The 14463-nt window shown below is 42.4% G+C and overlaps 1 protein-coding gene across 1 annotated transcript in view; it reads left to right on the top strand.

The window, feature by feature from the left end:
- Positions 1-14463, top strand: part of NEB (nebulin) — a 219258-nt gene that overhangs the window by 128033 nt on the left and 76762 nt on the right. The window contains exons 86-101 of the mRNA XM_056536625.1: positions 204-401; positions 965-1069; positions 1363-1467; positions 1558-1662; positions 1753-1860; positions 1959-2072; positions 3413-3610; positions 3709-3813; positions 4621-4725; positions 9407-9514; positions 11662-11769; positions 12025-12132; positions 13634-13738; positions 13825-13932; positions 14031-14129; positions 14216-14326. Of these exons, the coding sequence (XP_056392600.1) occupies positions 204-401; positions 965-1069; positions 1363-1467; positions 1558-1662; positions 1753-1860; positions 1959-2072; positions 3413-3610; positions 3709-3813; positions 4621-4725; positions 9407-9514; positions 11662-11769; positions 12025-12132; positions 13634-13738; positions 13825-13932; positions 14031-14129; positions 14216-14326 (1890 nt within the window). The remainder of the gene's footprint in view (positions 1-203; positions 402-964; positions 1070-1362; positions 1468-1557; positions 1663-1752; positions 1861-1958; positions 2073-3412; positions 3611-3708; positions 3814-4620; positions 4726-9406; positions 9515-11661; positions 11770-12024; positions 12133-13633; positions 13739-13824; positions 13933-14030; positions 14130-14215; positions 14327-14463) is intronic.

Here is a 14463-nt window from a genome sequence, read left to right as displayed (position 1 = left end):
TTTTTTTCTGGAATACCCCTTTAATCATCTAATCCTAGAAAATGTAATTCTTCATGGCCTATTTAGATCGAACCTGTAGGCTAGAATTAACGAATACCAGTCACCCAATAATACATCACAGAATAACGTCCATGACATTTAGTAGTTCTTTTGGAGGTTTTATATTTTAATAACAATATATTTACCTTTTGTTTCCGTATTAGCTGCGCTATAAGAAAAATTATGAAGACAACAAAACCAAGATCCATATTCCAAGTGACATGCTTAACAACGTCCTTGCCAAGAAATGCCAGCAGATCCTTAGTGACATTGAGTACCGCCGCTATCTCCACGAATGGACATGCCTACCTGATGAACAGGGGGTCATTCATGCCAAGAAGGCCAATGAGATTTTGAGCGATGTAAGTAGAAAAATACCTAATATACCAAATTGTTAAATGAAAACGTAAAGGGGTACTCTGCCCCTAGACATCTTATCCCCTATCCAAAGGATAGGGGATAAGATGTCTGATCGCGGGGGTCCGGGTGCTGGGGACCCCTGCAATCTTGGCTGCGGTTCCCCAGACATCCGGTGCATGGAGCGATCTTCACTCCATGATAGATGACTGGCGATGCGGGGCGGAGGCTTGTGACGTCACGCCCCTCTCGTGATGTCACACCACGCCCCCTCAATGCAAGTCTATGGGAGGGGGCGTGACATCCGTCACACCCCCTCCCATAGACTTGCATTGAGGGGGTGTGGCGTGACATCACGAGCGGGGCGCGACCATGACGTCACAAGTCTCCGGCACTGCACCCGACGCTTCAAACGAACGCCGGGTGCATAAGGGATATCGCGGGGCCCAGTGGCGGGACCCCAGCGATCAGATATCTTATCCCCTATCCTTAGGATAGGGAATAAGATGTCTAGGGGCGGAGTACCCCTTTATTAACTGAATAATACTTTTTTTTTTTTGCTTCACAGGTCGTCTACAAAGAAGATCTAACATGGCTTAAAGGCATTGGTTGTTACGTCTGGGACACTCCAGAAATCTTACTTGCTAAGAAGTCCTATGATCTTCAGAGTCAAGTAAGTCGTACAATAGACTTTTCACCGATTGTTTCAAGCATCTTCCAAAATTCGTCAATGGGGGCCCTGGGTTTAAATCTAACAAGGGAAACATCTGCATAGAGTTTGTATGTTGTCCCTATGTTTGTCTGGATTTCTTTCAACGCTACCATTGTGGATAAGTAATGATGACAACGATGACAACATTGATGCAAAATATGTTGCCATTAAAGAAGCAACAGAGAATATGTTGATTTTTATTTTATTTTATTCTATGAAAACCTTTGTATATATTTTTTTCTTCAATTTTTTAGCTCAAATACACCAATGCCAGTAAAGAAAACTTCAAAAACTACAGTGTCGTCACGGATACCCCTGTGTATGTCACGGCTGTCCAAAGTGCCATCAATGCTAGTGATGTAAGTATGAGATTATGTGTAACAGTATAAATTGCGCGCCCAGCTGATGAATGTATCTTATGATCATCTTGCTTGTTCTCTCCAATTCAGCTCAAGTACAAAGAGGACTTCCACAAGAACAAGGATAAGTACACAACAGTTCTGGAAACGGTAGATTATGATCGTACCCAGAGTCTTAAGGATCTTTTCAGCAGTGTATGTACACCTATATAATGTTAGGCGTGTGATGGATGACTATGAAATCTACCATTCAAAGTAAACGATGAAATGCGTTTTATTCCTTAGAACCTGTACAAAAAATCCTGGGACACCATCAAAGCCACAAGTTACCAGCTTCCCCCTGACACAGTTGCCTTGGCCTTTGCTAAACAGAATAAGCACATTGCCAGCACAGTAAGCCAGTTTCTGCTATTTTGTTAAAGCAAATCTATAAAAAGTTGTTATTCTTGATCGTACATGTCATACATGGTGCTCATTATTGTCTTTTATAGCTGAAGTACCGTGAGGAATATGAGAAGTTTAAAGCTCTCTACACTTTGCCAAGAGGTATTCAGGACGATCCAGCCACTGCAAGATGCCTCAGAGTGGGCAAGCTTCCTCTAGACGTAAGTATCATCAAATTGGGATTAACATTGCTATTCATCCACATGATCATGTACATTAGATAAAGGTCGGAGAGATCCACTGATTTGGCAGGATCAGACTTAAAGGGGTACTCCGGTGGAAAACTTTTTTTTAAAAATGTACTCGTGCCAGAAAGCTAAACAGATTTGTAAATTACTTCTATTTAAAAATCTCAATCCTTTCCGTACTTATTAGCAGCTGTATGCTACAGAGGAAATTCTGTTCTTTTGAATTTCTTTTTTGTCTTGTCCACAGTGCTCTCTGCTGACACCTCTGTCCGTGTCAGGAACTGTCCAGAGCAGCATAGGTTTGCAATGGGGATTTTCTCCTGCTCTGGACAATTCCTGATACGGGCATCAGGTGTCAGCAGAGAGCACTGTGGACAAGACAAAAAAGAAATCCCAAAAGAGAACAATTTTTTCTGTAGCGTACAGCAGCTAATAAGTATTGGAAGGGTAAAGATTTTTTAATAGAAGTAATTTACAAATCTGTTTAACTTTCTGCCACCAGTTTATTTCAAAAAAATAAAATAAAATGATTTCCACCAGAGTAACTCCGATCTAGATGTGGCAGCCCAATAGTACTCTGACAGCAGATGTAGAACTATTTGTTCTAACACAGCATTCATATCTATAGGGTAGTTAAAGGGTACTCCGCCCCGAGACATCTTATCCCGCCCCTTAACCCCTGTGATCTCCCTGCTGCACCCGGCATTTGTTTAGAGTGCCGGGTGCAGCGCCGGAGACTTGTGACGTCATGGTTGTGCCTTGTGACATCATGGCTGCGCCCCGCTCATGACATCACGGCCACACCCCCTCAATGCAAGTCTTTGGGAGGGGGCGTGACTGACCTCACGTCCCCTACCATAGACTTGCAATGAGGGGGCATGGCCATGACATCACGAACAGGCCAGGTCCGTGACATCATGAGCCACTGCCCTGCATCTCCAGTCATCTGGCATGGAGCGAAGTTCGCTCCGTGCACCGGATGTCTGGGGTGCCACAGCCAAAATCAGACATCTTATCCCCTATCCTTATACTGGATAGTGGATAAGATGTCTAGGGGCAGAGTACCCCTTTAAGGGCTGTCAGACAAAAGTTGTCTAATGTTTATGTTACCTCATTTAAAATCCTGTTCGAGAGGCCCATTCTTGAGATCAAGGATGGTCACAGCAGTCAGACCCCATGTGGATAGGGGATGAGTGTCTATATTCGATATTGTTACAATGTTTCTTGCATAAAAATGTTATACTAGAAGAACAAATATACAAACTTCTCCAAACCTATTTTCATGATTTTTTATTCTACACCTTTCTTTGTAGCGTTTGTATCGGGAGACCTATGAAAAGAATAAGGCTAAGATTCACATTGCTCCCGATATGATGGAAATCATTTCTGCCCGGGAAACACAAAATAAAGTCAGTGAGATTGAGTACAGGAAGTATCTCCATGAATGGATCTGCCTCCCGGACCTCCAGCTCTACGTCCATGCCCGCAAGGTCAACGACCAGTTGAGTGATGTGAGTACGGTTCAACCAACAGTTCTTCATGGGTTACATATTTAGGATCCATTTGATGGGATATAAACCTGCTCTTCTTGATCTTTTTTGCATTCTAGATTGTCTATAAAGATGACCTCAACTGGTTGAAGGGAGTGGGCTGCTTCGTTTGGGATACACCGGAGATTCTACGTGCCAAGCATGCATACGACCTCCGCAGTGATGTAAGTGAAATGACTGGTCAATGTATTATGGAAGTAGAGATAGAGATGTGTGTAGAGATAGATAGAGGTGTGTGTAGAGATAGATAGAGATGTGTGTAGAGATAGATAGAGATGTGTGTAGAGATAGATAGAGATGTGTGTAGAGATAGATAGAGATGTGTGTAGAGATGTGTGTAGAGGTGTGTGCAGAAGTGTGTGTAGAGATTTGTGTAGAAATGTGTGTAGAGATGTGTATAGAAATGTGTGTAGAGGTGTGTGTAGAGATAGATAGAGATGTGTGTAGAAATGTGTGTAGAGGTGTGTGTAGAGATAGATAGAGATGTGTGTAGAGATGTGTGTAGAGGTGTGTGTAGAGGTGTGTGTAGAGATGTGTGTAGAGGTGTGTGTAGAGGTGTGTGTGGAGGTGTGTGTAGACGTGTGTGTAAAGATGTGTGTAGAGGTGTGTGTAGAGGTGTGTGTAGAGGTGTGTGTAGAGATGTGTGTAGAGGTGTGTGTGGAGCTGTGTGTAGAGGTGTGTGTAAAGATGTGTGTAGAAGTGTGTGTAGAGGTGTGTGTAGAGGTGTGTGTAGACGTGTGTGTAAAGATGTGTGTAGAGGTGTGTGTAGAGGTGTGTGTAGAGATGTGTGTAGAGACGTGTGTAGAGGTGTGTGTAGAGATGTGTGTAGAGGAATGTGTGGAGCTGTGTGTAGAGGTGTGTGTAAAGATGTGTGTAGAGGTGTGTGTAGAGGTGTGTGTAGAGGTGTGTAAAGATGTGTGTAGAGGTGTAGATGTAGATATTAAAAGCAGCAAATACTGTTTTTTTTTTAGTACAAATACAAAGCCAAAGCTGAGGAGCTTAAGAAGACATACAGCTCTGTTATGGAAACTCCAGTTTATGTTCAAGCTGTCACCAGTGGAAAACAGAGCAGCGATGTAAGTAATTTTGCTTTTTGTTTTAACATATATATATGGCAGAGTCTTTCTTGCCATAGGAAGCTGTAAAGTATGATGCTCAATACATTTATAAGGGGTAGTAATATAAATATATCATAGCTATCTGTATTAGATCTTTAAAGGGGCAGTAGGGATCCCAGGATTTATTCAGATTATCATGCTTGGAATCAGGAAGGATTTTTTTCCTTTAATTTAGGACAGTTGTCAAGTACGTTATAGAGGTTTATTGTTGCCTTTATGTGGAGAAAGACGTTTCAGGGGCAAAATTATAGGGGGTGCAGGGTGCAGAGGTAACAGTTGCCCCAGGGATAGATGCCTAAGGGGGCCCTAAGGTATCTCTGTCTGTCGGATAAGTATTATAAATAGTACATATGAGACTTAATGGGTGGGGGGTGCTATTACAAATTTTACACTGGGGTCAAGTTATGTTTCTGAATTTATGAAAATATGTTGGTCTAGATAAATACATTTCTACACTTAAGGGATATTCCGCTGGAAAACATTTTTCTTCAAATCAACTGGTGCCAGAAAGTTAAACAGATTTGTACTTTACTTCTATTAAAAAATTCTAATACTTCCAGTACTTAGCAGCTGCTGTATACTACAGAGGAAATTCTTTTCTTTTTGAATTTCTTTTCTATTTAACCACAGTGCTCTCTGCTTACACCTCTGTCCATTTTAGGAACTGTCCAGAGCAGAATAAAATCCCCATAGGAAACCTATCCTGCTCTGGACAGTTCCTGACTTGGACAGAGGTGTCAGCACAGAGCACTGTGGTAAGACAGAAAAGAAATTCAAAAAGAAAAGAACTTCCTGTGGATCATACAGCAGCTGATAAGTACTGGAAGGATTAAGATTTTTAAATAGAAGTAATTTACAAAACTGTTTAACTTTCTGGCACCAGTTGATAAAAAAATAAAAAAAATTCCAGTGGAGTACCCCATTAAGTCATGCTTTTCCTCATATGCAAGAATGAAAACTAAAATAGAGATCTTTTATAAAGAATTTCAGCCTCTATTTTATCATACAGTAAAATTACAGTAAGATTTGTTCATTACTCAAAGAGGTTATCTAGTATTTTTTTTTTTTTTAAACAGAGCTAATTTCTTTCAAAAATAACACCACCCCGGTCCTAAGGCTGTGTGTGTATTACAGCTTGGCTTTGTTCACTTTAATAAAACTGAGCTTTAATACCACACAAAATCTGAGGACAGGGGGGTTGCTGTTTTTTTTTTTTTAAACAAAAACTGCTGTTTTTCTAAACCTGGATAACCCCTTTAATGGCAGCACAGTTTTTATGAGCATTGAAAGGATCTGCTATGTGGAGGGTTGTTTATAGACTGTCCGTCACTTGTTTTCACCTATCTCCGGGTCACGTAGTTGCCTCTAGCCATAGGGGTGGGGCATCTTACGGATGTCTTAACAACTTACAATAAATGTACAAACCAACTTATCAATTATAACTGAGTCTCTCTCATACACTTACCACCTGAGAGAGATTCTCAGACAAACAAATAATCTTAATACTTCTAAAAAGAGTTTGAAGGGTACAACAAACCAAGGTCCTGAACAAAATTGGGTCTTTCCTAGTCCCTGATAAGTATTATGACTATCCTAGGTTCAATTAACCTTAGCGTGTATCCCTGCTACACAAAACACTTAACCTTAGCGTGTATCCCTGACACACGAGACCATGTGTATCCCTGACACACGAGACCATGTGTATCCCTGACACGCGAGACCATGTGTTTCCCTGACACGCGAGACCATGTGTATCCCTGACACGCGAGACCATGTGCATCCCTGACACACGAGACCATGTGTATCCCTGACACACGAGACCATGTGTATACCTGACACACGAGACCATGTGTATCCCTGACACACGAGACCATGTGTATCCCTGACACACGAGACCATGTGTATCCCTGACACAAGAGACCATGTGTATCCCTGACACAAGAGACCATGTGTATCCCTGACACACGAGACCATGTGTATCCCTGACACACGAGACCATGTGTATCCCTGACACACGAGACCATGTGTATCCCTGACACACGAGACCATGTGTATCCCTGACACACAAGACCATGTGTATCCCTGACACACGAGACCATGTGTATCCCTGACACACGAGACCATGTGTATCCCTGACACACGAGACCATGTGTATCCCTGACACACGAGACCATGTGTATCCCTGACACCATGTGTATCCCTGACACACGAGACCATGTGTATCCCTGACACAAGAGACCATGTGTATCCCTGACACACGAGACCATGTGTATCCCTGACACACGAGACCATGTGTATCCCTGACACAAGAGACCATGTGTATCCCTGACACACGAGACCATGTGTATCCCTGACACACGAGACCATGTGTATCCCTGACACACGAGACCATGTGTATCCCTGACACACGAGACCATGTGTATCCCTGACACAAGAGACCATGTGTATCCCTGACACACGAGACCATGTGTATCCCTGACACACGAGACCATGTGTATCCCTGACACAAGAGACCATGTGTATCCCTGACACACGAGACCATGTGTATCCCTGACACACGAGACCATGTGCATCCCTGAAACACGAGACCATGTGTATCCCTGACACACGAGACCATGTGTATCCCTGACACAAGAGACCATGTGTATCCCTGACACACGAGACCATGTGTATCCCTGACACACGAGACCATGTGTATCCCTGACACACGAGACCATGTGTATCCCTGATGCACAATACACTTACACGAACAAGATTTTGGACAGAGCCCTTGGTCCGAGAAAAAACAAACAATAGAGTTGATCTTACTGGACTTTTGGGTTGACCTTCTCGACCCCGAAGAGAGCCCCCCAGCTGAAAGGATCTGCTACTCCTCACTATTTGCCACTGGCATAAGTGCCTTAGTTCCACCTTGGTTTGCGTAACCTTCCCTGGCGCCAGGAGAGTGTCTCCCTCATAGGAAAAGATAACAGACAAGTAGGTATAAAGAACACACTCTGAACTTTATTACTTCAAAGCATTGGTATATAAAAGTGAATGGCGTATCTACCAATTTTAGCCGATAGCAGAAAGTTTCAATTCTTTAGCGAGTTACCTCAGTTACGAGAAACGAAACTTATTAAGAACAGGACCTTGAAAAGTAATAAGAGAAGAGAACTTACAAAAAGAGATAAGAAAGAAAAATAAAATAATAAAATAATAATGAAGGAGAACTCTCCCCCAGCCTTTCAAGTTTTATCTCTGACTTTCTTCTAAAAATATTACGGCATTTGATTGACTTTTCAGGATTATGTTGGCACAGGTCGTCAAAAATTGTCTGGGGCCATAGACTTCACCGATTTAGTAGGCCACACCCACAGTTTTTTTTTTTTTTTAAGATATCTGGGGGAGATTTATCAAAACCTGTGCAGAGGAAGAGTGGTGCAGTTGCCCATAGCAACCAATCAGATTGCTTCTTTCATTTTCCACAGGCCTCTTTAGAGGCCTGTGGAAAATGAAAGAAGCAATCTGATTGGTTGCTATGGGCAACTGCACCACTCTTCCTCTGCACAGGTTTTGATAAATCTCCCCCTCTGTTCTTACAATATAAAGCAGGATATTGGGTGCATCTAGTGCTCTCAACAGGCTTCTCCTTGTCCTTTCCTAATTGTCCTCCTTTTATTCCCACAGCAGGATGACTACTGAATTAACATATATACATATAAATAAATACACGTTGTTAAGTCCGCATACATGTAAATGTTCTCATCCTCTTCATCCCTTTTAAAGGGGTACTCCGGTGAAAACCTTTTTTCTTTTAAATCAACTGGTGGCAGAAAGTTAAACATATTTGTAAATTACTTCTATTAAAAGATCTTAATCCTTCCAGTACGTATTAGCTGCTGAATGCTACAGAGGAAATTCCTTTCTTTTTGTAACACTGATGACATCACGAGCACAGTGCTCTCTGCTGACATCTCTGTCCATTTTAGCAACCATGCATAGCAGATGTATGCTAAGGGCAGCATGGTGGCTCAGTGGTTAGCACTGCTGCCTTGCAGTGCTGGGGACTTGGGTTCAAATCCCACTAAGGACAACAATAAATAAAGTGTTGTTATTATTAATATAATAATATCAGCAGAGAGAACTGTGCTCGTGATGTCATCAGAGAGCATTCCAAAAAGAAAATAATTACCTCTGTAGTATTCAGCAGCTAATAAGTACAGGAAGGATTAAGATTTTTTAATAGAAGTAATTTACAAATATGTTTAACTTTCTGCCACCAGTTGATTTAAAAGAAAAAAGGTTTTCACCGGAGTACCCCTTTAATATACAGCAGACGGTAATACATTTAAAGGGCCTCAAGATTTATCAAGCTTTGTGGAGACTCAGCAAACACCTGCCGATCACTAAGATTGGGGCTCATTATTAGAAACCCGTCGGGCCATGTAAAAAGACCCTTACCCTATAAGCTTTGTGTTAGATGACTATCCAGTCACCCTAAATAATAACGCATTTGGCTACAATTGACTAATAGCTGAGACTACAGGGAGATTTGTTAAGATTGAAAGATCGTGGGGTAAAATGCACCAAAGTTATTAGGAAGTGAAGACAGCATAGAAATTGTGAAGTATACTAACACTGGTTTTCTGTTCTACAGGTTGTGTATCATTCTGATTATGAGCAGAACGTAAGAGGAAAAGTTACTTCATCCACAGAGACAGTGGAACTGGACCGAGCCAGCAATGCCAACAAGATTCGCAGCGATGTGAGTGCATTCATCCTATAGTGACCGAGGATACAAGAATGTAATGATCATCAGACAAAGATGTTAGATAATGTTAGAAGATAGATAGATAGATAATAGATAAAAAAAAATGGAGACATAGGGGGATATTTATCAAAGGATTTAGACAGTTTTTTCCTGTCTAAATTTGTCGCACAGAAAGTCGCAGTCTAAATATGTGCGACTTTTTTGCGACTTTTGCTCTAGAGGATTTTTAGAACATGATGCATACATGTCTATTTTAGACAGAAATGCATTGGAAAATGAATTGGTGCTGAATTTATCAAAAGCGACTTTTCAGCGACAAGTCGCATCGGCTGAAAGTGCGCCGAAATGTCAGACCATGTTGGAGATGGTTTAAATACAGTCTAAAGCCATAGATCATGCAGTCTGTGCACAGAATTTATCAAGAACCGTGCAACATTTGATAAATTAGGCGCACAATAGACCAGACTAACACTCTGTGGTTTGGTCTATATTGATGCGGGACATAGACAGCTTTAATAAATATCCCCCATAGATAGATAGATAGAAAGATAGATAGATAATAGATACAAAAATAGATACATAGACAGATAGATAGAAAGATAGATAGAAAATGAATAGATAGATACGACAAGAAAGATAGATAGATAGATAGATAATGAATAGATAGATACGACAAGATAAATAGCTAGATGGCTAGATAGACAGACAGACATATAGAAAGATAGATGGATGGATAAATAGATAGATAGATATGAGATAGATAGATAGATAGATAGATAGATAGATAAAAAGATAGGTATAGATAGATATTAGATACAAAAAAAGATACATAGACAGATAGATAGATAGATATGAGATAGATAGAGATAATAGTTAAAAAAGATACATAGACAGATAGATAGATATGAGATAGATAGATATGAGACAGATAGATCGATAGAAAATGAATAGATAGATGAGACAAGATAAATAGATAGATAGATAATGAATAGATAAATTGATAGATAGATAACTAGATAGATAGTGAATGGATCAGGGGCGGACACAGACAGCATAGGGCCCCTGTGCAAAGAACGTGCCCAGGGTGTCTCCAGCTGTTGCAAAACTACAACTCCCAGCATGCCTGGAGGCACCATGGTAGGAAAACACTGATCTATGCCCAGTCAATCTATCTATCTCAGTGTTTACCAACCAGTGTGCCTCCAGCTGTTGCAAAACTACAACTCCCAGCATGCCCAGACAGTCTTTAGCTGTCCGGAAGTTGTAGTTTTGCAACAGCTGGAGGCTCCCTGGTTGGGAAACACTGCCTTAATGGATTAATGATAAATAAACAAGCCGTGTGTCCACATGTTGTAGCCCCAGTGGGGTCACTTTCCCTCCTCCGGGGTCCACAGGTCACCTACAGGTCACATTACAAGAACAATTTCTTGAAAAATCGTGGCAAAAATGGCGCAGTTTTTCGAAATCGCTGTAAAAACCGCGCCATTTTTGCCGCAATTTTTCCCAAAAATTGTTCTTGTAATGTGACCTATAGGCGACCTGTGGACCCCGGAGCAGGGAAAGTGACCCCACTGGGCTGCTACCCCCAGGTTATACTGCTAGTGAGAAGAGAGGCAGGACAGGGGACATAACTTCCCCTCACAGCCGCTGTGCTCCTGGGAGGCCGGTCAGCTCTCGGCCTCTGTCCTCTTCCTGTGCTGGGGGCGGAGCCATGAATCAGGTGACTTCATCCCTGCCTGTCTCCCTAATGATACCGGAGCAGGAGCAGCGCAGGGATTGTCTGAGTGGGGATCGGGACAACTGTCCTGGATCCTCACCAGCTGCACCTCTCTCTCATGGGGGCCCTTGGCCAGTGCCTGAGGGCCCATGTGTAGTGGCGGGCCCCTGTGCAGCTGAACATGTGATTTGTCCGCCCCTGGAATGGATAGACTTAATGGGGTGGATTTATCAAATTCTGTCCAGAGGAAAAGATGCCCAGTTGCCCATAGCAACCAATCAGATGGCTTCTTTCATTTTTAACAAGGCCTCTGCAAAATGAAAGCAGCGATCTGATTGGCTGCTATGGTCAGCAACTTTTCCTCCGGACAGGTTGTTGATAAATCTCCCCCAATATCTTCCTTGTATTTCCATGTTTTATACAGTTTCTGTATCGTGACGCTACTATCAAAGCCCTGCCTAAGGGTTATAGCCTTCCGAAAGACACCCCATCCCTCCTCCAAGCCAAGAAAGCTCAGCTCATCGGCAGTGATGTAAGTAATACTTGTGATACTCACTTACTGTTTTCCAGCCCTGCTCCAGCATACGTAGAGGTACCCGACTGACAGGTTTATTTATATGTCACATATACTGTATGATTATGGATTATTATATTTGTAGAATGTTTAACTTCCGTTTCAGATCTACCATTTATACTGTAATATAAAGCCGACTGAGAAGAAAGCAAAAGATTAAACAAAAAAACAAAAGCATATTTAATCTTCTTTTCTTCTTGTCAATGAACACAGCTGAAGTACAAAGAATTATATGAACACGTGAAGGCCAAATCGTACACCATACCTGCAGACAACGTCAGCTTTGTCAACATAAGGAAAGTGAATAATATCATTAATGAGGTAAGTCATGTATTAAGTCAGGATGTTATCGTCTTTTATTTCCCTTATTTGTTGGTAAAATCAAAGTTGTCCCCTGAACCAGGGGTCTCAAACTGTGGCCCTCCAGATGTTGCAAAACTTCAACTCCCAGCATGCCCGGACAGCCAACGGCTGTCCGGGCATGCTGGGAGTTGAAGTTTTGCAACATCTGGAGGGCCACAGTTTGAGACCACAGCTGTAGACAGTCCCTTATATCCAGAAGGGGTCTCTGATGTTATTGCTCATTACAAGATGTCTACCGATTAGCGCCAATCAGTAGAGCAGTGGTCGCCAAACTGTGGACCTTCAGATGTTACAAAATTACGGCTGTCGGTGCATTCAGGGAGTAGTAGTTTTGCAACATCTGGAAGTCCACAGTATGGAGACCACTGCTGTAGGAGAGCAAATGTTTAGTTCCTCTGCAGCACTCCCGCAGGAGAAAAAGAGAATGACACTGTTTTTATAGAAATTCATTGGGATAGCTGTGTAGTACAGGTGCCTGCTGGTTCCTCCAGAGTAAAATCTTTTCTTTATTGCTCGAGTTAAAGGAGTACTCCGGTGAAAAACATTATTATTTTTTTTTAAATCAACTGGTGCCAGATTTGTAAATGACTTCTATTAAAAAATCTTTACCCTTCCAGTACTTTTTAGCAGCTGTATGCTACAGAGGACATTTTTTTATTTTTTCATTTCTTTTTTGTCTAGACCACAGTGCTCTCTGCTGACACCTGATGCCCGTATAAGGAACTGTCCAGATCAGGAGAAAATCCCCATAGTAAACCTATGCTGCTCTGGACAGTTCCTGACACGGACAGAGGTGTCAGCAGAGAGCACTGTGGACAAGACAAAAAAAAAACTAATGACTTAATTGAAGTCATTTACAAATCTGTTTAACTTTCTGGCACCAGTTGATTTAAAAAAAATAAAATAATTTTCCACCGGAGTATCCCTTTAATAAATGAGAATCCTAAACAAAGAAAATGGGATTTAAAGGGGTACTACCGTGCTGACAACTTATCCCCTATCTAAAGGATAGGGGATAAGTTGCCTGATCGCGTGGGGTCCCGCCGCTGGGGACCCCCGCGATCTCGCACGCAGCAGCCCATTCTCATCAGGCCCTGGAGCGAACATCGCTTTGTGTCTGATGACTGCCGATCACAGGGCCGGAGTATTGTGACGTCACGGCTCCACCCCCATGTGACATCACAGCGGAGCTGTGATGTCATGATCACCGGCCCCGTCATCAGACCCGGAGCGGATGTTCGCTGATGAGAGCGGGGTGCTGCATGCGAGATCGTGGGGGTCCCCAGCGGCCGGACCCGGCATGATCAGGCAGCTTATTCCCTATCCTTTAGATAGGGGATAAGTTGTCAGCACAGTAGTACCCCTTTAGCTAAACCATTGAAACCTAAGTAATCTATTGAACAAGGTTTCAAAACTTCCCCATTCAACACATTGTAATGTTCTCTTTCTTGTATTTCAGAGGCTTTACAGACAACTGTATCACAAGACAAAGGATAAGATCCACACCACTCCAGATACTCCCGAAATCCGCCAAGTCAAAGCCACGCAGGAAGCCATCAGTGATGTAGGTTATTGAAGACTGAGATCTTGAAGCCTCTAAAGGCCCAACTAACCAATGGGGTCTTCATGCGTCTTTACTTTGTCTTTCAGCTGGTGTACAAATCCGATTACCACTCCAAACTCCAAGGTCATATGATCTCCATGCCATTCACCCCCCAGACCATGCACTGCCGCTATGTTGGAGAGATAACAAGCGATGTAAGTCATTTTCTCATGGAGGTCCTAGTTGTCCCATAGAAGTCAATGTATTTATTATCCATCCATGACATCAAACTATGTCCAATTGTATCTACTAGAATAAGTACAAGGAAGACTTGCAGTGGCTTAGAGGCCTGGGCTGCTTCATGTACGACACTCCGGACATGGTGAGGGCACGTGACCTCCGCAAACTCTGGGTAAGTGAAAAGTCTTACGCAATATGGTCTACATATCATACTTGTCACTGATGTAATCCTAAAGTACCATGTGCCTCTTTTATTAGTCTCACTATCTGTACACTACACCCGCCAAGAAGATGCTGGATAAATACAGTGTGGTCTTGGATACCCCAGAATACAGGACCGTCCAGGAGTTGAAGACACATCTCAGCCAGGTAAGAACTTTTGTTTTATGTTGGGGTTGGGAGACATTGGTACAGCTAAATGGGGGGCAGAGACGACAGAGACGACATTCATAACCTTCCTAGGGAGCCAGGGACCACCTTATAATGCAATTAATGCAATTAACCAA

The sequence above is a fragment of the Hyla sarda genome, chromosome 8 (genome assembly GCF_029499605.1).
Source record: "Hyla sarda isolate aHylSar1 chromosome 8, aHylSar1.hap1, whole genome shotgun sequence".
Taxonomy (NCBI): Eukaryota; Metazoa; Chordata; class Amphibia; order Anura; family Hylidae; genus Hyla; species Hyla sarda.
The sequence above is the reverse complement of the archived record's forward strand: the minus strand, read 5'-3'. Positions and strand labels throughout refer to the sequence as shown.